This window comes from Dunckerocampus dactyliophorus, chromosome 15, assembly GCF_027744805.1.
Source record: "Dunckerocampus dactyliophorus isolate RoL2022-P2 chromosome 15, RoL_Ddac_1.1, whole genome shotgun sequence".
Classification (NCBI taxonomy): Eukaryota; Metazoa; Chordata; class Actinopteri; order Syngnathiformes; family Syngnathidae; genus Dunckerocampus; species Dunckerocampus dactyliophorus.
The window spans coordinates 24498194-24524292 of NC_072833.1; the positions used below are offsets into that span (position 1 = coordinate 24498194).

A 26099-nucleotide genomic window follows, 5' to 3' on the forward strand; every position below is an offset into this window, starting at 1 on the left:
TCTTCCTGTCCCTTTTTTTTTTTGCCTTTGCCCTCACTCGTCTTCTCTCCTTCCCTAGTAAGAACGTCTCAGGATCCGCCGCTGAACAGCCGGACTACCTCATCTGAAGCTGCAGCTGCGGCCATCTGACCCCTCCGAGAGCTCGCCAACATGGCCGCCCAAGCACAGAAGAACTAACTAATATAAAGAAAGGACATTTACTCAACAAAAGAACGTAAAGTTTGCTAATAATAATAATAATAATGACACCAGCCATCTAGATTTCTTTTTGTGACTGAACACGGCTGAAGATGATGAGTTGAAAGTCCTTTTCACCAAAATATACAACATGTTGTAATGCTAAAATGTGTTAATCATTATATTTATAATAATGATATACAGTCGTCCCTCGCAATATCGCGGTTCGATTATTGCTATATCGTGTTTTTCAGAAATTAATGAAAAAATGATGGCTGTTTGGTGGTATATTATGGTCTATTATTAGCCAAAACATATTGAAATACAAGTGATATGTAGTATTGTGGTCACTAGGCGGCAGTTATGACACAAAACATTGAGACATTAGCTTACATTACATTACCGTAACACTGCATGAAGTCAGCCATGCCATGTCCCACATGATAAGAGTGTTAAAAAAAATTCGAGGCTAACTGGTTAGCTCGCTAGCTAGCGGCCGTCCGAGTCCCTGCAGCATAAGAGTTGCAATGTGTTGTAAACAATGACTAATAGGAGTATGAAGGTGACTATATGGTGTTACTTCATGTCTACAGGGATCTAATAATGTTAAAACAATGTTTAGAAAGTCATAAACAGGTTTTCTATGCTCCAACTACGAAAATATTCCATTTATTAACATTGAATCCTATATCCTGGTCGGGTCTTGAACCAATTAACTGCTATAAACGAAGGACGACTGTATCCATATAGTCTGGCCTTTTTAGTGTCATTGCCTCTCGTCGATGATTGGCTGGAAGCTATCACATGGTTCCTTGCTCTGTAAAGGGCTACAGATTGTGCAATATTCAAGAAATGAAGGGAAATGTGAGAAAAAAACATGTGTTATGGTATATAATATTAATAATCCTCCCATGTTGATTGTACTGTACATGTTTATGAAGTAGCAGAGTGCATTTATAGACTGTTTACACCATTAGACAGCTCTCTTCTCTCATGCAGAAAACATATACAGTATATATATTCTACAAAGTGACTATTAGATGAAGCACCTCAAGCACTTTAGCACATCTTTTCCTTTCACGCATTTTGGTCAAACTGTGTTCACTCCAGGAAGTTGCGTGGTTGTTTAAATTTGAGAATGTTCTTGCCCACGTGCCTTATAGAATAACCACAACACACACTGGACTGTGAACGCACCACAAGGATACTACAGTGGATCCCCGTGGATTTTTGGTCATAAAAATATTTTAATCTATAAAATGTATATATAAAATATTTCACTATATACAATTTACATATTTTATGATTTTACCCCCCAGATATCACATTTTATTCACTAATAATTTATAAATACGCGACAATACAAGTAAAATGTACGGCATACATGAACCACGTTTGCTGTTATGCATCATTGATGTGTTTTCATGCATTTGGATTTCGCACTTTGTTCGGCGGTCCTTGAACGCACCATAGTTGATCATTGTCAATGTGTTTATGGATCATCTTCCATTATCATTCATGAATGGTGAGTAGCGATACATGTTAGACTTCAAATGTCTTTATTACATGTGCGAGGCATATTTAGGGATTAAACTTGGATGGTGTCGCGAGTGAACAACAGCAATTGAAGAGAGACGTGGCGGGTTCTCGGAACAGTCACTTTTTTTTTGCAAACGCTGATCTGAAGCATCAAGCTAGCAAGAGGGTTTGGAGGGGGAGGAGTGAGCCGTGTGTCAAAAATGAACAGTTTATCAAATTACTCGTGGTTTTTCCATCATTCGCTGGTGGTTGAAAAGTTGAGATCTACTGTATATTCAAAAGCAAGCATTGTGTCCCCCCCCCCCCAAAAGAATGTAATGTCTCTTTTGTTCTGCCATGCTGAATCTGTGCCTTTCTTCATCTTCTCCAAGGTCTTATTTGATATTTCTACTCTGCAAGACTGGATGTTCCTTCTAGTCAATTCCTCAGATTATAAATAAAGACCATTTAATAAAAGCATGTGTATCCTTGTTGAGGGTCATTAAAAAAAAGGAAATATGCAAGGAATTTGTATTTAATAAATCAGTTAATCAGCATAAATAGTTACATACAACATTTTGCGCCATTTGTTTTCTCTACTCTTTAAGGTCACTTCAGATTGTTGCATGTTGACATTTCACCTCCAAACTGGAATTCTTCTGAAGTCATTCCAGACCTTTTATTGGTTTTGGTCTGCGAATGTGTCCCGTCATGTCCAGTTGGACAACAATCCAGTCACAAGTGAAGCCAACGAAGAGTCCACCAGCGTGTTGGGAAGAGAAGCCGGGCGTGGTGTCCTCAGAAGGTCCACCATGCCTCAGTTGGCACCCGTCTTTGGAGCTCTGGCACGCTTGGCCTCCTCGTCCAGCTCTTCCATGACGCGGTCCTGGGAGACTGAGTAAAACGTGTAGCCGTCTGACACGGGCGCAAGCCGTTAAGGAAAGTAAAAATGTAACATTTACAGTAGTGATGCAGTTACAAACCCCATAAAACACATGGAACAGAGAAATGCTGCAAGCACTAAGCGCTGCAGGATCACAAACAGCTGCAAAAGAAAAATCTTGCAAATGCCCGCACAAGTCTTTAAAGACAAACATCCCTGGCAAACTTCCATTTTGCCAACTTGTAGCATTTATCTTGTGCGGTTGGTCTTGGCGTTTAGGTGAGTTTATGGCATTTTCTTTTGCAGTTTTTGATCCCTGACGGCAGCATTTTTAATTGCAGCATTTCCCCGCTGCGTGTGTTGCTAAACGTTTGTTTGCCCCCTATCGACCACCATAGAGAGATGCATAAAGTATTAAATAAATTAGGAACAGCTTTGCGCACCACTGAAAACAAAAACAACCATAATGAACATCGCGTTAAATTAATGTACAGTAGTTTTATTTAAAAAAAAAAAAAAAAAAACAACAACCTTTTTGACAATATATCACGCAACTTTCTAACACAAGGCGTTCCGAAAGAATGACAACCCGTTTTCATAGAAGTCAACAATTTACACATGTTAGCATTGACATATGTCTAAATAGGAGTACAATTATTGACGCTGTACGTGATCGCTAACGTGACATGATTAACCTTGCTGTGTTGACGTTAGCATGAAGGATACATATGCCCAGGACGAGGGCTCCAATGGCAACCCCCGTCACCACATTCCGCGTCCTCAGCTTCTGCGTCTTCTTCTTCCACTGTTCGAGCTCCACCTGCCTGATGAAGTGCATCTGCTCCTTGGATAGATCCTCCTTGGTGGGGTCTATCCTCGCCGCAAACGGAGCGTCGGACTGTTGCGGCGTCTTGTCCGCCATTTTTGTGCTTAGTTCAAACTAGCTTAGCGGGTTGTTTCGCAGGCTTTCAAACAATCGAACCAGTGGATGACATCACCTTAATCAACTATAGGAGGTAACTTCCAGAATGTTGTCAGATCTGTGACCAGACCGTGGAGACCCACCAAACCACTCCGACAGGAGCCAAAACCGGAAACGCGTGCAACCACAATTGCGTCCGGGGGTGAAAACAGTCGGGATTTTAAGATTCCTGTAAGGCGACGCGAATGGAAACAGCGCCATCTCCTGCATATACACGGCCGAGGCACGTTTAATTATATTAAAACTAAATACGGTACATGAATAATGTTTAATATCGCGTGACACAACAATTCACTTACAGTTTTAAAACGAGGTGCCGACAGAAGGCAGCAGTTTTTTTTCCGGCGCCCAAATGGAGGAGAATGTCATTTGTTGTCAAAGCGAGCAGAGTGTTTTTCAGTTCAGGTTTGGCCAAGCCTCCTTTGACATGCTGACGGACTTTCTTACGAATCTCAACGAGAAAAACAAAGACAACATCAACAGTTTGTCCACATGCAGCGGAGTCTTCAAAGATAAAAGACTCTATGGTAAGTTAACAGCCACGCTCCCTCACTGCACGGTAACTGCCAAACTGTGAATCTTAGCAGCACTTTCCACAAACGCAATTAATTGTCTCAAATATAAAGTGGTAATTTTTACTAATTAAATTAACATTTCATCTTCATCTGGCTAAGTCTCTTTGCTCATTCTAATCTTTCATTTTTTGGACATATTAATTATACCACAGCAGCACGAGTTAACATATTCCCACCGACCGAACATTACCTTCCTTGTCTCAGATCAAATTAGAAAGCGACGGTCTTTGTCTCAACTCAACAAAACGCAATAAAAATGTCACAGATTAAGAAGATCATAGCACTTCCAATCAGATATGGATGGTACAATGCAATGTCATATCCGTGTTCTTTACAGCCACCAGGGGGCGTAGCTGCTTTATGTTTGGGAATTGCTGTGATTTGTACATAATAAACAGCATCCGATGGCCTTTTATGCACATTTGCTTTACATGCGCCTTTGCTAACATGTCGAATGTTTTTGGCATTTGCATCATTTTTCTTTTGCATTTGTTTTAGGGTGTTTGTGTGTGCTTTTGGATCCTTTTTGTGCTTTGAGCATTTGGACCTTGCTGTGTGTTTGCCCCATGTCAGCCACCGTAGTGTCATCATCAGGCGTCATTTGACACACGCATATCATTTAAACGTTGGCTCAAATACTGCAAACAACCCCCAGAAGTGGTCAAATTAGCTCGGAAAATGGTTCTTCCTGGTTCTGTGGGCCGCCTTGCTATCGGAGAAGTAGTCAATGAACACACAATTTAAAGGTATTAAAAATGAAGAGCTATATGGACTCTAGCACTGATGAGGAAGATTGATGATGAATGATAGACCCTAGAATGATGGGTGGTTACAGAGCATAGAGAGCAGTTACCACGCCCATCGAGAAAGCGAAAGTTCAGCTTGTGCGAGAGAACGAGAACACACACATTCATCATGGTGCACTTTGCTGAAGGATGCAAGTATTTGCTGCGTTGCATTCCAGTATGTTCAAATCAGCAGCACTAATAAATGACAGAAGACTAATCAATAAAGGTCAGTCTGGTGCGTATGTAATATTTTCTTCTTACTTGCTGACACTCAGAATATTATGTTTCTCAGAATATGCTCTGCTGATATCTCAAGAGCTCAGACTGGACCCGCTGGCCGGCTACCACGCCGTTGAATTACTTCAAAGGTAGGAAAGGCTGGACCATTTCTCCCCCCACCCTCTCCTCGCCGGCCGTGTCGAAGGCGTAAAAGGTGTTTTTTCTTTGGGAACAATGTTGCCCTGCAGGTTCATGGTCAAGCACATCACACGCTTGCTCAGTGCGCCGTCACCTCAAGGCGCCACACAGGCCGGGGCGAGGAGCCGCGAGGACGCCGTGCTCGAGCTGCTGGAGAAGAAGTTTGCCCTGATTGTGTTTTCCTGCGTGCAGCTGGCCAGCAAGCTGTCTCTGCACAGCCACGTAAGACATTCCCAGACACTCATTTACTCATCCAAATCTAGCAAACTATGCTGGTCTTATTGGAATTGCTCCTCTCAACGAGCAGCGTGTAGTCACAGGTGGCGGCGTCTTGCTTGTGGCAAAAAAAAGAAAATGCTTTTGTATTTCTAAACACATTTCTTTTGCTTTCCATGCTTTTCTCGCGTCAATAAAAATCCCAACTCTTTGCAGATCATCGACATCAACACGGCCGTGCGCTTCCTGCACTCTGTCGGCCTCGACGTCTCCAAGCAGGCCGTCCTGGAATCGGAGCTGATGGTGCTGAAGGGCCTCGACTTCCAACTGGACCTGCCCAACCCTCTCACATATGTGGAAATACTACTGGAGGTTCTCGGTAACACATCACGAGCCGGTGCCTTGGCGGAAAGATCTCAACCTGACCGGGAGCTTGTTTGTGTCCGCAGGCCACAACGAGCCGTCCACCCCTGTGGAGCGTCTGCACCACCTGTGCCGCCACGTTCTCCAGCTGGTGAGCCTGCAGCGCCGCGCTCTGTACGACGCCCTGCTGACCGCCACCACACAGACCCGCAACCCCACCAGGGAGCAGAGGTACGTCGTCCTCCTCCTTGCTTCCCGTACATTATTTATTTGTCCAAGCTAAATCATACTTGCAGCTTTATTGTCTTCCAGAATAACTTCATTTAAAAGTCCAGTGCAGGGGTGTCCAAAATGTGGCCCGGGAGCGACTGTTTTTTTTTTTATTTGCCCAAAGCACATTGTAAAAATACAATTTATCAAGCAAACTAAAACAAAAAACATAAAAAATTAAAAAATCAGCAATAATTTGACAAGAATAAAGTCAAAATATTTAGAGAAAAAGTTGTAATCTAACTAAAAAAACCTGTAATTTTATAAGAATAACATACTTGTATTATGAGGAAAAATAATCTTATTTTAGTAGCATAAAGTTGAAATACAGTATTAAATAAACAAGACTTTTTTTAAGTCGTAATACTAAACAAACAAAACTAATGCAAGAAGAACAAGTACAAGTACACAAGTACAAGCCTGAAATAGTTGGGGAAAAAAACCCAACAACAGTAGAAATAGAAAAAATAGCTGTAATTTTAAGAGAATCAAGTCAAAATATGCAGAGAAAAAAGTCATTCAAACGAGAAAATAAGTCAATTTTACGAGGCAAGTCGCATAGAGTTGAAACATTAAAGGAAAAATACATCGTTTTTTTTAAAGTCGTAATATATGAGAAACAAACAAAATACAGTGGGAATTTTGGAAAATTAAGTTGGGCAAAAAGTTATAGTATTGTGGGACTAAAGTCACAATATTACGAAAATAAAGTCAAAATATGATGGGAATAAAGTCATAATAACCAGAAGATTATACAAAAGAAAATTTACAAGAAGAAAGCGGAAATAGCTGGGAGAAAAAAAAAAAAACAACGACAGCAGAAATGGAAAAAACAGCTGTAATTTCACGAGAATAAAGTCAAAATATTAAGAGAGAAAAGTCATATTCTAACAAAGAAAATGTCAGTTTTAGGAAAGTAAGCGTGTAATATTATGAGGAAAAATAACGTAATTTTAGCTGCACAGAGTTGAAATATTAAATAAAATATACGTTATTTTTTAGAAGTTGTAATATTATGAGAAACAAACAAAATAAAGTTGTAATTTTTTGAAAATTAGGTTGGGAAAAAAGTTTAAAATGTTATGGGTAAGTCACGATATTATGAAAATCAAGTCCAAATATGATGGGAATAAAGCCAAAAGTACAAGAGGAAAACTTCCAAGAAGCAAGTTGAAAAAGTTTGAGAATAAAAAAAAAAACAACAACAGCTGCATAAATGGAAAAGACGGCTGTAATTTTACAGGAATAAAGTCCAAATATTAGGAGGAAAAAAGTCGTATTCTAACGAGAATAAATGTCAATTTTCTGAGAATAAATTTGTAATATGGGGAAAATACATTTTAATAGCATAGAGTTGAAATATTAAGTTGAAATATTAAAGAAAAAATCATAATGTTATGAGAAACAAAATTAATAATTTTAGGAAAATGAGGTGAAAGACTGTTGCTTAACGTTTCTGGACTGACGTCACTGTCATCATTTGGAGCCCCCAACGGTGTACATGTAGCACCCTCTGTTGACCAAAGCAGGTGGTGCACATAAAACAGCAGAGAGACAAACATACACAATTTAGGCTCTAACATGTAATGTTTACTAACTCGTGTGCCTCATCAAAAATGAATGTAAATCAGATAAAGAACAAAATCTTAAGGTTTTCATGGACTGAAAATGCAGTTTATGTGGTGACGAGGCCGCAATGCGTATTCAGTTTTAAGCTTGCGTCCTGTGAACGCCAGAGAGAAGTTTGTGGCGGTGACTGAAGACTGCATGCTCCTCGCGGTTGGAGTCATCGCCGTGGCGACCTTCATCCTTCACGTCAGAGAATGGGAACAGGTGAGACGAGAACCTCACATTAAAAAAAAAAAAAAAAAATCGGACTTAGTTCTGTTTGTTTGTTGTCAGGTGACGAAAGAGCTTAGCCACATCACAGGAATTTCTACCAGAAGCATCGGCGATTTTGCCCGTGTGGCGCTCACGATCGTCGTGGGAGGCCCTCAGACACCAACCCGTTAAGTTTAGTCCCTCCTCCTACTGTGCACTATACAAGACCAATAAATCCTCCCCCGCCCGTGCTAACGTTACACCTCAGCGTGGGCTTTGTTTTTGGAATCCTTGGCTTTCTTTTTCCTGGCATGGGAGGATCACATGACGCTCCACCTTGCACATGCCCACACCTGCGCCTGTTATTGTGCTTCGCAGGGCGTGTGCCGAGGAGAGGTAGCTTCTAGCACCTTTCCACAAGCAATAAAAGGTGTCAGTAACACGGCACACACCGCACGGTACCTAAAATATGAGGATGCAAAGCACTGGGAAGAATAACAGCGTCCATTCTACCTCCATAAATACATTTGGATCACCACAAATAGATCTGGCACCCTCGCTCTTAAGTACATTATAACGGGACTTTCTGTCAGAGTAGCTTGTCATTGCTTCTGCTGCTTTTGCACACCCCATTCGCACCAGCTCTGCCAGAGAAGAAGAAGATGTAGCAGGAGAGATCAGTGTTGCCAACTTAGCCATTTTGTCGCTATATTTAGCCACTATTCAGACCCCTCGAGATTCGAAGTCACTTTTTTCATGGTTTGGCTGGTCCTGCGACTTGTACTCCGGAGCGGCATACTGGATTTATGTTTTTTTTCACACTGACAGCTCTCCCACTCAAAATGTACAACGTAAACATCAACTTATAAAATAAAGACAACTGAGGGGCCATCCACACGGAAACGTTTTCAGGTCAAAACGGCAACGAATTTTATGGTTTCAGCCTCTCATCCCCACGGGAACGGCGTTCTAGGTGACCAGAAACGATATTTTTTTAAAACGGCTTCCAGAGCGGTAAAATCTGAAAACACCGGCTTGGCGTTACTGTGTATGCAGGCAATACGAGAATGATGACGTCACCGACGCACGCTTTGACGACAAGCCAACGTAATATCTGAATATTTCCACGGACATGACTCACCTCAGTCAGTCGACATTCTCCTGATATTTTGTTGTTTTGTACTCCATAATGACTTGCAGAAGTAATTCCACTTCTCATAAGCGGAAGACAACGGACCTACACGTGGCTCCCTCTGCATGTCTTTTAAAGACAACTGAGAAAGACGGACCATAAATGCCCTCCAAAAGAAAATCATATTCTGCAGATGACAAGCTGCAAGCAGTGAAACATGCAGCCGAATGCGGTAATCGAGCAGCAGAAAGAAAGTTTGGAGTGAACGAGAAACTTGTGAGGGACTGGCGAAAGCGAAGGATGCTCTAACTGCAATGAAGGAAACAAAAAAAGATAATCGGGGGCTGGAAGGTGGATGGCCACAGCTAGCGGAACAAGGCCACAAATGGGTGCTTGAATAACGTGCTGTACTAAATTTGTGGGAGTTGAAACTAAGGTCAGCTAGCGTCTCCACAGTAGGTTAGCCATTAGCATAGGTTAGCTTTTGACCTAGATTGAAACGTGCAGTGAAAACAGTGTCGACTTTCCATTTAGCTCAGCTATATGAAATAGTAGCCTGCTCCAAGTGGTCTAATACAGTGGTTCTCAACTGGTGGAGCCACCCTGGGAGGGTCGCAGACAGCTAGTCAAAAATGACATAAAATATGTACTTTGAAGTCAAATTGAGCAATATTTTAGTCATCTTCCTCCTTGGTATATGTGCACTGCACAGCTGTAAGTCAAATATCTGATTTTGTGATCTTACTTTATGCATTATTTGTATGCATGCAGTTACAGTATGTTCTTCCTCATTTCCTTGACAGAATACCTTCATAATGTCTTTTAAAATGTGCTTTGGACATGGAATTATGTCTATTAATGTTACAAATGATGATCAGTGATTTAAAAAAATAGCAAAAGAAAAAAAAAGAAGAATTAAAGTGTAAATAAATAAATAATACAAAATTACTTTAAAATATTTTAAAAATACAATAAATTTAATAAGTGTAAAAACAAAAATTTACTGAAAACATAAAAATACAAATGTATAAAAACAAAAAATACTGACTAAATAAGTGTAACAAAATAAAAATACAAAAGTCTTAAAAGTGTCAAAAATGATTAAAATAAATACAAATTAAAAAGGTTTAAATAAAAACTTTAAAGTACTGAAAAAAAATAAATACAAATAATGCCTTTAAAAAAGTGTACAAAAATAAAACAAAAAAATGACGTAAAAGCGTTAAAAAATACTAATAAAAATGACTTAAAATGTAATTTTTTTAAAAATAAAAATGACCTAAATGTGTAAAAGAAATTAAAATAAATTAATAAAATTGACTTAAATAAAAGTCGGTGGCGACTTAATGACCACAGGAGAATGTGGGTCCCAGGTTGAGACCATTTGAGAACCCCTGGCCTAAATTGTCTAAAAACAAACATCGCCTTCAAGATTCAAGAGTCTTTATTGTCAATTCACCATATATCAAGGACATACAGGGCATCGAGATTACCTTTTTTTACTATTACTATTGCTATTACTATTTTTTTTTTTAAAACAAACATAAATAGGGAGTATGAAACATACAGAGCATATATAGTATGCAGTATGTACAATCAACAAGAAAAAACACTATTGAAAATATTGACAAATACAAGGTAGACGCAAGAGTATGAGGTAGACCTTCAATAAACCATCAACATTCTTGTTTTTTTCCCCAGCCCAAATCCGAGAATATGTCCTCCAGGTGGTCTCTCCCCACTGTGGAGAATCGCTGAAGTGTCCGCCAGCTTTGCTGCCGTGCCGGCGGTGGCGCTGGAGGTTAGTTTGAAGGCAGCCAGCCGAGCCTCTGCTCCATTAGCTCCGCCTTCTCTCACCGGGTTGAGGCGGCACAGCTGCAGGTGGCACGGCACGGCGGCGTCACGACGTTTACACGCCGGCCTCCCATTGCACCTGCACAATTTGCACGGAGAAACACCTTCACAGGATTCCAGCCGAGTCCTGAGACAACAAAAACAAGCAGGTATGGCGCACAAAACCATGCAATCAGAGTAACACGTTCAAGTGTTGGTGGGATCAAAAGGGTGCTAATTAATCACGATGCTTCACTCTGCCGACAATTTGCGCCATTGCTGGAAATGTGGAGATGTTACTACTAGATTGACAGCTGCAAACATTTTTGTCCACACGGCACGTTTCCATGACGATGGCAACCTATGGGCTGTCCGTCATGGCTGACATGAATGCTTCATCACAGCTAACATTTAGTGCTCCCGTTTGGAGGTCAAGGTCTCACCTTTTGATGAGGCCCACTATAGCACAGCCAGCGCATGAAGCCTCCCCTAGCAACTGTTGCCATGCGTGATGTTGTGTGCATGTTGAAGGCACCGTGGTTGCACTCATAACAAAGTACTTTGCAATCCTGCCAGCGTAAGACTGCTATAAAGCACTGTTAGAAGTATTAAAGGAAATATACAGATGCACCTATCCAATGAGGTTATGTTGTGTTATGTGCGTGTGTGTATGGTTGCCGCAGCGACCTATGACCACCTCGTCCATCACACACACGCACACACTGGATGAGCAATCCAGTTTCCAGGGCTTCCTTAAGGTATTTCTCATTACCATCTGCAAAGTACACACATGTCCTGCAGTTTAAATATAGCTGCAGACTAAAGGTTATATTTGGCCACAAGCTGACTTGTGTGTGTCTACTAGCAAATATTCCTGAAAGATCTGACCTATAGGATGCAGTTTTGTTACTTTAAAGCAGGGGTGCCCAAACTTTTTCCACCGAGGCTCACGTACTGAAAAATCCAAGAATATTTAACATTTTACAAACCAACCCGTGTTAGAGTACGGGTACGTACTGGATATTTAAAGACAAAACAGCCTCCATCTGAAGGTGACAAAGCGTGTTATTAATATCAACTTATGTATTAATATCAACTTATTCTCCATACATTGCACTTTTTTGCTCTTTTTTCCATTTAGATGTTTTTAAATATTTCCACTATATTCTTGTCAAAATATTGTTTTATTTCATTTTTTATTTTTATTTTTTACAAAAGTTGTGTTTTTTTTTATTTGTTTGTTCATCTTTAAAAAAAATACTTTTTTCTTTAATATTTTGACTTTATGCTTCTAAAATACATATTTTTTCCTCATAATATTCTGACTTTATTGTTGTTAAATTATGACTTTTTCTCTTGAAAGATTACCACTTTTTTTAGGATGTTTATTTGTGTTATAGGTGACAAAGCATGTTATTAATATGAACTTATTCTCCTTAAATTACACTTTTTTGCTCATTTTTCCATTTTAATTCTTTAAAATAAATATTTCAAGTATTAATTATAAATTTCATATTCTTGTCAATCTTGTTTCTCATATGTCTTTATCCGAAAATTTTTTTGATTTGATTCTTGTAATATTGCTTTTATTTGAGTAAAATTACCACTTTTTTCTGAATATTATAACTTTATTTGTGTTATAGGTGACAAAGCATATTATTAATATGAACGTTTTTGTTCATTTTTCCTTTTTTTGGACATTATTTTCTTGTTAATCTTTTTTCTCTAAAATTTTGACTTTATTCCAAAATATTTAGATTTTATTCTCATAATATTACTTTTTCCAAAAGTTGCATATTTATTCTTTAAAAAAACGTATTTTTTCTTTAATATTTCAACTTCATGCTTCTAAAATATATTTTTTTCCTCATAACAACTTTATTGTTTCAAATTGTGACTTTTTCCCTTTGAAAGGTTACTACTTTTTTGTCTGAATATTCTAACTTTATTCTCCTAAAAGTTTGTCTATTCTTGTAAAATTACCGCTCTTTTCTTCAAGTGTTTTGTAATTTTTCTGTTTAAAATTGTATTTTTTTCGAATTTGCCCAGGGCTAACATGTCTGAATATATCACATTTTTAATCACAGTGCGAGAGACAAAGCCAGACCAAAAAAAAGCAGTCCAAATCCAATCAACTCCCTATCTAAATGTAATTTTCTGTTTTGAACCTTTGACCTGCTCTGCCAAAGTCCCAATGCGTGTGAATGTGTGAGTGGATGTTAATTAGAAGCCGTATTGCAGCATCTACAATATTCTATGCGTGGCTGGTGGATCTCTAATTGTATTGATGGAGGAGGAGGAGGTGACCGGTGACCATCTATCATCTCCGACGCCAAAGATGGGGGAGGAGAATCCAATTTTGATTGACACGCTGCGTGTTTGCCATTAATAATGATGAAGGATTTAGGTATTAAAGCCTGTTTGCATCATACATAATTCACCAGGGCTGCTTTACACGCCCACCGTGTTTCAGTCTCTGCTTGTCTTTTGGCCTTTCAGCATCAAGTGGCTCATCAGGGAATCCTACAAGTAGGAGCAGAGGGTAAGTCCTTTGTTATTTTTTAAAATGTCCTTCTTTAAATAATAATAATAATTGATAACTATTGCTTCAAACTAAAGCTTTTATCGTCTTCTACAGCAGGGGTCCCCAAAACCGGGCTGCAAGTTTCACTTTCACAAACTTTCAGGTGCAACAATAATAATTAAAAAACTTTTTTAAAACAAAAATGAAAATAACTACCGGTACATCAAATTATATGTAAATGGATATCAATTTTGGAAATATGGGCCATTTTATTCAAAAATCCGCCCCCTTTTTGCATGTTTATGTTGCGAGTGGCAAGTCATCCCACTTTGTTCAACGGTCCTTGAATGCACCATCTAACTTTCTCCCACACTGCACAGCTAGACTACCATGCTGTATTTTTACCTTTTTTCTTTCACCTCATATTTGGTCCCAAATGCTGATACTATGTGAGAATGCGTAAATGTAAGATTTCATTACCTTATTGAGTGCTAATGTAAATATTTGTCAAGTTAATTCATGGTAGCACGTGCTAGCTTGTTAGGACACACATGAAACAGGGATGTTATAATATAAGTGAAAAACAAACTCGTTCTGATGGATGGTGGCTTTGTATTAATTTAGTGCGTTCAATTTGATGTTCCCCACCCCCAACACACACACACCTGGACAGTAGACAGGATTTCAAAACACAAGGGCGGCCATCTTGTCTTTGTGTAGCATAATGGAGAGCCCATATTTAGGTGGTGGCCTGATTAAAGCAGAACAAAACATATCTCAAATTGTCGCATTTCAACTGAAATATCTTCGAACTTCCATTGTATTTAAAAAATACTTTCTAATAATTCCAACCCTTATATGTCATTGCTGTGACAAGAAGACAAGATGGCCGTCACCGTGTTGTTGTTTTTGTTTTTTGTTGTTGTTTTTGAAAGACCATAAAAACCTTATTTCACTACAGCTACATTTCAGATTGCTCATAATATGAACACAATAAAACTTTTAGACAATACGTCTCAAGACAGGCTCACTAAAAATTTGAGGGGAAAAAAAGAATCTTCAACACATGTCGAACGATCCTGAATCTTCTAATTTTACTTACTTTACCTCACACTTTGATAGAAGAAGTAAATCTATTGAAAGGTTTTGTCCTAATCCTGTTAAATTAAATAAACACGTCGTGTTGTCCAGGCTGGCAGTTTTGTCGGGGTTTTTTTTATTGTGGGGTTTTTAGCGCCCCGTCTATGCTCTTGTTTTGAAAGACGCCACCGGAAGTAGATAGTGATTGCCGCGCGCTGACACGTCGAGAGGAGGCAGGTCTCCACCGCACCATGTTGTTGCGGCGCTGCGTGGCACTGTTCGCCCGGGACTGCGTGTGAGGGACTGCGCACATGAGCCACGCATGGCCCGGGTCCTGGCTCCGTCAGCAGGGGTGAGGTAGCTGTCAAGGCCGGAGAGGCGAGCTTTTTACGCCGCTAGAACCCCCCACCACCACCACCTCCAGCAACCTCCCATGGGTGTCGCTGCTGCCGGGAGCGTCTTCACTTGGCCCGCATGCAGCCGCGTCGTGCGGTGCGGCAATCTGCAGAGTCGCTGGGCTCCGGCCGATTTGGAGTGGTCGTCTTGTTCCGGAGAGCAGAGCCAGAGGACGTGCCGATGTGATGCCAGAGTTCAGCTGCAAAACAAAGATCCAAGTGTAGGAAAGCCTTGGTAGAAGGTGCAGGTAAACAAGCCTTTTTATAATGCAACTTCTGTACAGTATATAGTATAATTTTCTTGCTTGAATGTGTGCTACTCTCAGCCAAACAAGCTAGTTAAGCCAATAACACCCCCTTGGCCCCCAGCGGTGTTTAATGAGGTAGCTCCTTTGAAGATAATAACAAGCACATTTTTATTTAGTCTGCAAACATGTGTTCTCATGACTTTTCTCTCCTGCGATGCAATTGTTGTTATTGTGTGATTTTGCAGATCATTTAAAAAAAGCAGAAACTTGAGTCTTGTGTATGGTGAATCCCACCTTGCACTGTGTGTGTGTGACCTACATTCATCATATAGAATGTAAAGGGAAAGGGATGAGGGGGGTTACCCACCCACACAAAAAGGCCTGATATGGAAGAAGCTGTTGTTACTTGTTGAGTGGCTGCAGGCCAACACCGAGCCTTATTATCTGACATCTGCTCCTTCCGGACGTGCACTTAATAGTACGTTTCGACAAAGGCCGTTAATCAGCCTAATGGCCTCCGAGGGGGGAAAAACAACACTTATTTCTTTAAATCTAACGAGATGCGTGTCAGCTGTCGTTGAGGTTTGGCGTTTCTTCATGATGATTTGTAAAAGAGCAAAAGCTGCCGCGCGTGCAAGAATGTATTTTTGGGAGTAGCGCAAGCGGCGTGGCCCCTGTGGCGGCAGTAAAGCAGCCATCAGAAAAAGTAGGTCTGCGGTGGAAAGGCGGCATCTGCTGCCTTGCTGGTGATGCTCTGCTGTCAGCTCGGCAGATAAAACACAGTCGGCTTCAAAGCGTCCTCTGATCACATCATGTGTTGGTTTTAACTTATCTCCCCGTACACACACACACACACACACCTCCCATCATGTGTATGTTGACAGTGCAGCGCTTTTCCATTGTGCTGCTTTTCCTTTCGCCAACCGGCCTGAAAGTTGTTATCTCTGCTTCTCTTAGCAGTGGCGGGGGTGAGGACAAGGCCTCGTTTCCCACCAGCCAGGCCAACACTAACCTATCGAGGTTGTCTTACGTAAGATATCATCTTTAAATACGTCAGTGTCCCACGCCGAAATGTCCAGCATGGAACGCTAAGGGTGCACTCACACTGGGCCAACCGTGCCATCCTTGCACTGTAGAAATAAACAGAATGACTCAAAATAAGACTGGAAATAACCCACAAAGTCAGAGAAATTGCAATGACACAAAAATTGAAAGCCAACAGGGGCTAGGAGAGGGAGGGGGGTCGTGCCTGTACAAACGCTGACTGTGCCTTATGCTCGTGGTAAGTGAATTTCCGTGAAGTAGGATTCCTTACTTACAGTATGAATGGAATAATTTCATAGTTAGAACATATAAACCTGTTTACGACATTTTAAATACACCTTTATTATAGCCCTCTAGATGTGAAATAACACCCCTATAGTCACCTTTACACTCCCATTACCCAATATAGGAGACATAATAAGAGAAAATAAGACCTATAAGATGGAGAAAACCCGTTTACCATCTTCCAAATATGATTTTTAACATTATTAGAGACATCTAGACATGAAATAACACCCCTATAGTCACCTTTACACTGCTATTACCCAATATAGTAGACATAATAAGAGAAGATAATCACATATAGAAGACAGGTGCTTGTGTGTGTTGCTGGAAATGTGTTCTGGTGCTAGGGGTGCTGAGTGAGAGGTGGACAAGCAGTGACGTTGGGGCTTCAGAGTTGAGTTTTAGCCCCGTGTTAGGGATTATTGTGCCTGTTGTGCGATCATTCAAACCTGCAAGAAAAGCCTGTTGTTCCGCCGATCAAGTTTGCCGCTTGTGTGTCTCAACCAACATTGTGGTAACATTAGTGACACCTAGTGACCAGTGTAGAATACTACATATCATCACAACGTCTTTACTGTCTTCTGAATGCCTTGTATTTCTATTTTACTTCATTTAGCCATTTTTATGCTTGAAAATTCTTTATTTAGGGGAAAAAAAGGTAAAGTTGAACTCATTTTGATTAAAGTTCAAACATGATTTATTTAAAGAGTGAAATGGCAAAATTCGAAGCATGAAATAGCGAGGGATTACAGTATAAGGCCAAAATCTTGGACAATGAATTATTCCGTGTTCAGTGCGCCTCACAGGACTGCAATCCATTTCTGGCGGTGGTTTGCCACTAATTTGCGTAATTGGCCGTGACGCATGTGCATATAAGTGTAATGGACACTGTAGGAGACAGGAAATAACGTGGCGGGAGAGACATGGAATATGTTTAGAAGTACAAATGAACTCTCTTCTGTCGCTTCTTTTTAAGGTCACAAACAAGACGGAGCCGCCTGTGAGTGCTTTGAGATGGGGTGGGAGCTCGCAACAGCACCTGAGCGATATGTGTTTACATGTCAGTCTACAAAAGTCTAAAATAAGACCAGAAGCAGTCGCTAGTTTTGTTGAAAAAGAGCATCTTGGAGTGTCTGAATGCTCACTGATCCCTCCTGCGACGTCTTTGTATTCTTTGGGAGACCAGATGCGTATTTGGTGTGATGATGCATACCGCCACCTACTGCATGTACAGAGTTGTGGCGTCAAGCTACAGTCAGAGACGCTTCCATTATGATGTGTTTATGAGCAAGGGTTGAACTGTGGGAGGAGACGGAATTGTTGTCTTTTTTTTGCATTTTTTACGCCAAGACTAAGTCACAGCCGGTCGTACGGGCTCCTACGGACGGTCTATGTTCACAAAAATGCAAGAAATGCATGAATGACGGCCGGTGACGTGCAGGTTTTGAGCCGTAGACTGGCCGCACACCGGCCGCAGAGGTTCTTTGTCATGCCAAACAAATTCTACCCTTACATTTTTTTCAGGTTGCGAGACATTGCAACTTAACTGAGACATTGTAACTTACACATTTCGTACGTCGTCATGCAACGTGCGTCTGTCGTACATGTATGTCAGTTTTTCAGTTTTTTCATACGTGGCACTTCTGGACTCTGTGTGTCGTGCGCCACACTTGCACCCTGCATACGTAATTAGTACGGCCAACGCACGTTCAGATATTTCAAACGTCCTCCAAGCGTGTCGAGATCTTACGCCTTCATAGTCACCACAACTACGCTCTACACAAACAAACAAAAAAGCACGGGCAAAAAAATCATACATCCGGTTGTGACCTAGGCTTAAAAGAAAAGTACGCTTTTTTTTTTATTTAGCCCATCCACAATCATTATGTGAGACATGAACACACGTCTTTCTTTTTCTGTGTGTGTTCTAAAGATATAAAAGCAGATAAAAAGAGACAGATATTTAATGCACGTAATGGGACGCACCTATTCCGCCGAAGTGGGCAGCATGGCTCAGGTGGTCGACTGGTCGTCTGATCTGATCTGATCCTTCGTCCTCCCGTTATCGTGTCGAAGTGTCCTTGGGCAAGATACTGAACCCCCAGTTGCTCCTGATGCTGCGTCATCAGTAGGTAAATTTGCTACCATGTGTCAAAGCACTTAGAGTACCTTGGAGGTGGAAAAGCGCTATATAAGTGAAAGACTATTTACCATTTATTAAGCCTTCTACAAACAAAGAGCAACGCCCCATTTACTTAATGTGACCTGCATATTAACCAAGATACAGTGACATTGTTATTATTTTTATTAACATTGTTACACCCAAGAACTACAGTATGTAGCTGGCGTAGTGACACATCGCCGGCTAGTGACTAGCTTCACCACACACTCGCTCACAATGCCTCAGGTCACTAGCAAAAGGTAACGCTACATATTGGAGCTGCCGCCTCTGCTGCTATGTTTTTGTTTTTACGCTAGGTGTAGCGTTCCTTTCTATGTTGCTATGAGAAATCAATGCACCCAGGAAGGAAGTTCCACTAATGCTTAAAATAGTGTAAGTATTCCTTGTTATCATGAATGTACCTGCTACTACATGCTCACAGCATGGAAAGAAAACCATAAAACCTTGTTGGAGCTTTTTGGAGGTGTTTTAATAGCCAGCTTTTTAGGCGGAATAAGTGTGTCGCATTACATGCATTAATTACCTGCCTTTTTTTAGCTCTTTTTATATGTTTAGAACTCACAGAAAAGGGAAAGACGTGTGTTTATGTCTCACACAAGGATTGTGGATAAAAGGAAAAATGCACTTTTTTTGGGAATTTTGCTCGTCATCGACAATCCTTATGTGAGACATGAGCACGTGTCTTTCTGCTTTCTGTGCGTTTTAAAGATACAAAAAACAGATAAAAAGAGGCAGCTCATCAATGCATGTAATGGGACACACCTATTCCGCCTATAAGCCCACAATTAAAAAACCTCTAAAAACGTTTTATCATTTTACAGTATATCCATGCTGTGAGCATGTAGTAACAGGCACATGCACATGGAATACTTAGTGTATTTTGCTCATTTGAGGCATTAGCGAAACGTCCTTCCTGGGTGCATTTCACATAGCAACATACTGTAGATAGGAACACTCCACCTAGCGTTAACTTTTCCAAACTCAAAAACAAAATCAAAAACATAGCAGCAGCGGCGCCAGCTTCGATATGTAGCGTTACCTTTTGCTAGTGGCCTGAGGCATTGTGAGGGAGCGTGTGGGGAAGCTAGTCGCTACCTGGCTAGTAGCTAGTAGCCGATGTGTAACTACACCAGTAAAGTAGTTCTTGGGCGTAACAATGTTAACACAATAATAATAATGTCGCTGTAGCTTTGTTAATATGCAGGCCACATGTGTTACTGTGCTGGTGCTTTCTGGAGTTTTTTTTTCAGAAAGCATTATAGGCAGAATAGGTGTGTCCCATTATGTGCATTTTTAGCTGCCTCTTTTGATCTGTTTTTATATCTTTAGAATGTACAGAAAAGAAAGATGTGTGTTCTGGTCTCACATAAGGATTGTGGATGATGGGCAAAATTCCAAAGGAAAGTGCACTTTTCCTTTAACTCATTCAAAACCACAGATGTATTTATACGTTTTTTTAAAAGCCGAACACTCGCTGCCAAAGACGTATTTATACGTCTTTAACTTTTTTTGCGTGAGAGGCAAAAAGAGGTGATGACGCAAATGCACAACAAAAGAGGCTCCTTTTCAAGCAGTTTGAAACCATAAAAATGGCCACAAGGTGGCAGAAGCATGGATCATTTGCATGTATTAACACTCTCGACAGCGAGGAGGAAGTGAGACAGCGTGTAAGAGTATAGCGTGCAGAAGCTTACGCATTGTAGGGAAATTTTAACGCATGCACACGCGTGCACACACACGGTTTAGTTCCAAATGTGAAAACTGTAAATAGTTCATGGTGTTATATTTGTAAATAAATTGTTATTTTGATGTAAAACAACCCTTTTTTGTGTTGTTTATGTTTTGGTGCAGTTGTTTAGATATTTGAGCTGTCACAAAAGCAACAAATTTGTGTCAAATTGAAAGTTATGCTGAAATGTATGTTTCCACAGAAAGCTGTTTTTCTCTCTTTTCCAGTTGGGAACTTTTATGTTTATTACAGAATATATTTTTGATTATATGTTTTCCTGAAACCTATCTATGTTCTACTGCTGATTACTAAAGAACTGAAAAAGGTAGAAACAAACTTTTTCTGATGAAAGATAAGACAGAAGGTCGCCATCTACTGGTCTGGCATATGTATTACATCAGCATCATTGTAGGTGAAGCTTCCCCCCCAAACATCAAACCCTTTTAGTCCACATTAGTTCTGTTAGTGCACACACTATTGAACACATTCTATAGTGCATTTTCTATGAAGGAAACTGCCGTTCATTAGCAAGTGACACCTGCTGCTTTACTGCTGGCTGCAAGAAGAGGAGCTCCATTGTTAAAAACACGGAAGTCTAACCGACGTCCGTAAAAGCGGCGCAGCCATAAACTTTGTCTTTGTCTCAGACGGGGGGGGGGAAAAAAACCCTAAAAAGCCGAAAGCCTCGTCCTGCTTTGCGGATTGCTGAGAGAAATGCAGAGAAGTGCTGATTGAATCAGGCAGCGGGTGCTTCAGTGAGGTCTGATTAGAGCACTTCATCATTCCAATAACACATGGACTGTGTCGGGCAAATGCATAATATGATGACGCAGCAAAAGTTTGAAGTACTTCAAAGTTTAACGTCTGCTGGTAGAATGAAGATGTTCCTTCTTGAGCGTGACGCTGATCGTGTAGGCTTGACATGGAAACGAACTTGGATTCGGAGGCGTCACGTAGTCAATCGCTCGTGTTGTTGTGTCACAAACACCGCCGCAGACGCTCCACAACAAATTCTTGTTTTCTTTCCAAAAGAAAAGAAAAAGACGAAGTGGAAAAAGGTGCTCTTCTTGGGGCTGTTTTGTGTTTCACGTCCATGTTGTTGTCTGTTTCTCATCACAGGATCTATTTTAAGAGCAGCGCTGGATCAGAGCGCGTCGCTGTTTGCGCCCGCTTCAATACGAGCGTGAACAAAGAGACGAACAGCTGGAGTTGCCGAGACCTAGTTAGACTTTCCTCACATGCATCGGTGCATAATAACTGTCAGCTCCTCACTGTATCAACAATGACATTTAAAAATACGTCAGTGTCCCTTGGCTACTTTTTCTTCCCCCAGAAGACAGGTTATGACATTTGAAGTAATCAATTACAGCGTTTTTTCACATAGGGAATCATCAAACATCAAATCAACATCAAACAGTCAAACCTCGGTTTACAACCTTGTAAATACGTTGGTTACCTTTAGGTTAGGGCGAATGTCAAGCTGAAGGAGGAGTCCGATCGAGCATGGATGGCTTGTGGGGCTCTTGAATCAGCTGACAGGTACGGGCAGGCTAAGCGGCACGCAGCTTCGGCGGCGGTCGAGGCAAAAACTCGTGTGTGTGTGAGGAGTTCGGTGAGGCCATGTAGTGCGATTGTTGGTCCGCCTCGAAGAGGTTCTGACAAACCATTCGACGCCTCAGAAGAGGGAATAAATATAGTCGGGCGGTGGAAGGAATACTCTTCTCAATGCCACTGACACATCAGCCATAGAGGAAGCAGAGTCTGAGGACACGAACGCGGACAGGTCCATCACGGTGTCTGAGGTGTCTGACGTAGTTAAAAAAAACTCCTCAGTGGCAAATCTCCGGGTTGGACGAGTCTTGGTCGACACGTCTCTTTAACATTGCGTGGAACTCAGGAACAGTACCCCTGCATTGGCGAACTGGGGTGGTGGGCCCTCTTTTCAAGAAGGTTGACCGGAGGGTGTGATCCAACTATAGGGGGTCACACTCCTCAGCCCCCCCCAGGAAAGTATATTCCAGAGTACTGGAGAGAAGGGTACGACCTCAGCTACAGGAGGTGCAATGTGGTTTCCTCTGTACCTGACCGTTGTGGAGAGAGCTGAGACGGAAGGCAAGGCTCTCAATTTATTGGTCGAGCTGTGTTCCCACCCTCACCAAGGGTCAAGAGCTTTGAGTCGTGACCGAAAAAACTAGATTATGGATGCATCCATCCATCCATCCATCTATTTTCTATGCCGCTCCTCCTCATTCGGGTCGCGGGGGTATGCTGGAGCCTATCCCAGCTGACTTCGGGCAGCAGGCGGCGTACACCCTGGACTGGTGGCCAGCCAATCGCAGGGCACACAAAGACAAACAAAAGGAATGGAATAAATATGCATTTGAACATTATTAGAGACCTCTAAACATGAAATAACACCCCTACATTCACCTTTACCCTCCTATTCTTTTTCTTTTAACTTACTGTTCTGGACAGTACTTCCTGTGGTGGCGGCTATTGTCTCATCAATGTAACATTAATGACACCTAGTGACCATTGTAGAATACTACATATACAATATATAATATAATATGACACATTACCCAATGAAACACAACAAAACACAAAAGAAAACAAAGCAAACAACACACATTACACGTAACTTAACATAAAACATAACTTCAAACAAAAGATAAAACACAACACATAATGTAACAACATAAAACATAACACAACAAAACAAAACGTAAAAGTTAACAAGACAAAACATACAACAAAAAGAAGACATATAATGCATATTATAACTTAACATAAAACAAAACACATACAACACATTATAACATAAGACATAAGATAACATCAGACAAAACATAAAACAGAACACATATAACTTAACATAAAATAAAACACATAACATAAAACATTACACATATAACACATAATATAACTTAACATAAAAGATAACATAAAACAAAACAGAACACATAACGAAACACACAACAAATACAAAACATAAAAGGTAACATACAACAAACCATAAAACAAAGCAGAGCACATAAGAACACATAATGTAACTTAACATAAAGCGTAGCATAAAACAAAACATAAACTACAAAACATAAAAGAATACCCAACACATATAACACATAATACAACATAACATAAAGTCAAAGGTGTAGTTGTGTGTAATGAATAAGGTAAAACCTAACATAATGGTAAACACTAACGGTGAAGAATATCTCTGTGTCTTTGACGAGTAACGATAATAACTCTGATAATAACTCTGAGGTCAATTCCTGCTTTGCTGTGTCAACAACACAACAACAGCAGAATGTCATTTGGCGGAACCGGAGCACAGCTGCCGTCTCAAGTTGTCCTGTGGAAGAAACACAAGAAGTGTTCTGCGTGCTAATTCTGACCTCCACGTCGCCGCTACCAGTCTCGCCATGTTTTACATACCTGACTGCTTTTTTTCCCCCGCCCGCCCTAATGAAATAATCCCTTTTCCCCTGAGCGGTGAGAGCCTTCTACATGCACTCTTTTAGGCCGTATCCAATCAGTCGGACTCTCCAGACCGGCCCCCGGGGACCCCCGTTAGCTTATTAGGCAGCTGCTGGACTCGGGCCCAGCTGCTGCATCGTGGTCCAATGGTAGCTTGAAGGTTCTTGCTATGATGTCAACATCTTTGCATTGTTGAGCCACCCGTAACCTTTATCACCCCCCCAACACACACACACACACACACACACATTGTTTTACAGCCTCCTCTGCTCCCACCTCCAGCATTCAACATCTGTCACAATTAGCAGATTGCTGTTAGGCGTACAGGAGGCTGACCACTAAACAAATAGACTTAGCACCTCCTTCAAGGCCGCCTCCACACACTAGTGCTCTGTCACGTCTAAATGGGCGCACTGTTCCTGCTCAGACGTGACCTCGGCGCCGCGTGGTGTAAACTGGCGTTCATGGGTTAACTGATTTATAATTTGCCAGGCATGTTTCTGGTGCGTGCGGAGTACAAGCCAAGTCGTTGTTGCGAACACAGCTGCTTCCCTCGGCTTTCTTTGTGCGCGGAGGAGGGCGTGGCGGGCGTGGGACAAAAAAAGTGGGCTCACGAATAGTTCCACGTGTGGGCCCACCCGGTCTCCATTGGCGTGCGACCAATGAACAGTAGTCAGTGATAACGCTGGCGGATGAGGGGAAGTGCTGCTGCTGCTGTTTTAGACTTTGTGTTTAGTCAGAGCGCGTTTCCAAATGTTTGACCTCGTTCCTCTGCACAGCGAGATAACGCCACAGACTAGCTGTTGTTTGTCATTGGAACTCTGAATCACCCACTGTGGTGCAAACATCGTGTTATGGAATTAGGGCTGTCAGTCAGTTAAAATATTTAATTGCGTTTAATGGCATTTTGTCCACAGTTAACTCGGAATAAATCGCAATTCATCACAGCTAGAAAAAAGTGTACCTGAAAGAACTGAAAGATCATTTAAAAGTTTTTCATTCACAAAAATGTGGGAGGAAACCCATGCACAGGGAGAACATGCAACCTCCACACAGAGATGCCCAAACGGAGAGTTGAACCCAGGTCTTCCAGATATCCTGACTGTGTGGCCAACATGCTAACCAGTCGGCCACCAAACAGGACTCTTTCACTGCCAAAGACGTCTTTTGCTTTTTTTCACGAGAGCTACAGATCAAGGTCTTATTTATCTTGTGTGTGAATTTCTGACTTGTAGGCAATGTATTTCTGTCCCAGTAGAGGGCAACGACAGATTGTCTATGAAGGAGACGGATTGTGGGTTGAGACAGTAAAATGCTGAAACACATGCAGAAATCGAGCGGAGACAAGAAATACAGGAAGCTGACACCGCCACAGAGCTTGTCTGGCGGTGGATCTGCCTTTAGTAGTGACGCCATCGTGAAAGATAGGTGACGTAGACACAAATGCAGTTGACAATGGCAGCCGAAACAAGCTAGTGGTTGGCGTTGCTGAGTCGTGTGGCGCGACACCGAAGCCTGATACCGGAAGCAGTTCAGAATCGGGTGACTCAGAACCAGACCCTGATTCTTCTGACGAGTGGCTGTCGTCTGGATGGGTCAGCAGCAGGGATTCATCCCCACATCCAGCAGACCCCACCCTCACTGCTTGAATTTGCTTCTCTGCAGAGAAAGCTCTTTTTCTGTTTTTTGGTCCAAATCAGGTGAAACTACCTTATGAAACTACCTTATGTTCTACCACCAATATCTAAAGACCCACAAAGGCTAGAAACAAACTTTTTTTTCTGATGAAAGAAGAGAGTTAAATGTTTCTTGAGATAGTTTCAATGTTTATGTAGTCCTAAAACTCAATATTCTGTGGGTCTCTGGCAGGATGGAGCTCGCTGAACATGGCTGGCAGTCAATGGGTTAATCACGCATTAAAAAAAATGGTGTCATTAAAGGGAATTTCCATTAATTCGCTACTAAGGCGTTAACTTTGACAGCCCTTGATGGGATTGGTTATTTCTTAGGGCAGGGGGAGGGAACCTATGGCTCGGAAGCCAGATGTTGCTCTTTTGATGACTGCATTTGGCTCTCTTAACACCATAAAATGTATTTATTTAAATTTTTTTTAGCTAACATTTTAAAGCAAAACATTACAGAAATCACAGTGTTGAA

The 26099-nt window shown here is 41.2% G+C and overlaps 4 protein-coding genes across 9 annotated transcripts in view; 3 read left to right on the top strand and 1 right to left on the bottom strand.

The window, feature by feature from the left end:
- wnk4a (WNK lysine deficient protein kinase 4a) overlaps positions 1–2222 on the top strand; it is a 50377-nt gene extending 48155 nt beyond the window's left edge. Inside the window, exon 21 of one of the 2 annotated variants that reach the window (XM_054800278.1) lies at positions 63–2222. In XM_054800278.1, the coding sequence (XP_054656253.1) occupies positions 63–107 (45 nt within the window). In that variant the 3' untranslated portion in view covers positions 108–2222. Of the gene's footprint in view, positions 1–58 lie in introns of both variants that reach the window. The other variant, XM_054800279.1, reaches the window with a different exon arrangement.
- On the bottom strand, positions 1934–3997 carry LOC129194844 (cytochrome c oxidase assembly factor 3 homolog, mitochondrial). Its single transcript, XM_054800284.1, has 2 exons — positions 3305–3997; positions 1934–2610 (listed from the first exon to the last, which is right to left on the bottom strand). Exons 1-2 carry the CDS (start codon positions 3498–3500, stop codon positions 2513–2515), a joined length of 294 nt encoding a protein of 97 aa, XP_054656259.1. The 5' UTR covers positions 3501–3997; the 3' UTR covers positions 1934–2512.
- On the top strand, positions 3253–8270 carry cntd1 (cyclin N-terminal domain containing 1). Of its 3 annotated transcripts, none has more exons than XM_054800282.1 (7): positions 3254–4087; positions 5216–5291; positions 5391–5562; positions 5773–5935; positions 6006–6150; positions 7926–8022; positions 8072–8270. In XM_054800282.1, exons 1-7 carry the CDS (start codon positions 3913–3915, stop codon positions 8093–8095), a joined length of 852 nt encoding a protein of 283 aa, XP_054656257.1. In that variant the 5' UTR covers positions 3254–3912; the 3' UTR covers positions 8096–8270. The 3 variants fall into 3 exon arrangements, with proteins under 3 accessions (XP_054656256.1, XP_054656257.1, XP_054656255.1); XM_054800280.1 differs by having other exon boundaries at positions 3256–4087; positions 8092–8270; XM_054800281.1 differs by lacking the exons at positions 7926–8022; positions 8072–8270 and adding an exon at positions 6232–6764 and having other exon boundaries at positions 3253–4087.
- A 6507-nt stretch (positions 8271–14777) lies between these two features.
- tanc2b (tetratricopeptide repeat, ankyrin repeat and coiled-coil containing 2b) overlaps positions 14778–26099 on the top strand; it is a 153911-nt gene continuing 142589 nt past the window's right edge. For 2 of the 3 annotated variants that reach the window (XM_054800817.1, XM_054800818.1), the window contains exon 1: positions 14778–15222. The gene's annotated coding sequence lies outside the window, so the exon portion shown is untranslated. The remainder of the gene's footprint in view (positions 15223–26099) is intronic. The other variant, XM_054800819.1, reaches the window with a different exon arrangement.

Coding starts and splice junctions, on each gene's coding strand:
- LOC129194844 (XM_054800284.1), bottom strand. CDS start 3,500: ATGGCGGACAAGACGCCGCAACAGTCCGACGCTCCGTTTGCGGCGAGG. Junction 2,611..3,304: donor AGCCCTCGTCCTGGGCATAT/GTATCCTTCATG, acceptor CGCCCGTGTCAG/ACGGCTACACGTTTTACTCA.
- cntd1 (XM_054800280.1), top strand. CDS start 3,913: ATGGAGGAGAATGTCATTTGTTGTCAAAGCGAGCAGAGTGTTTTTCAG. Junction 5,563..5,772: donor AGCTGTCTCTGCACAGCCAC/GTAAGACATTCC, acceptor AACTCTTTGCAG/ATCATCGACATCAACACGGC. Junction 6,151..7,925: donor AACCCCACCAGGGAGCAGAG/GTACGTCGTCCT, acceptor TGTGAACGCCAG/AGAGAAGTTTGTGGCGGTGA.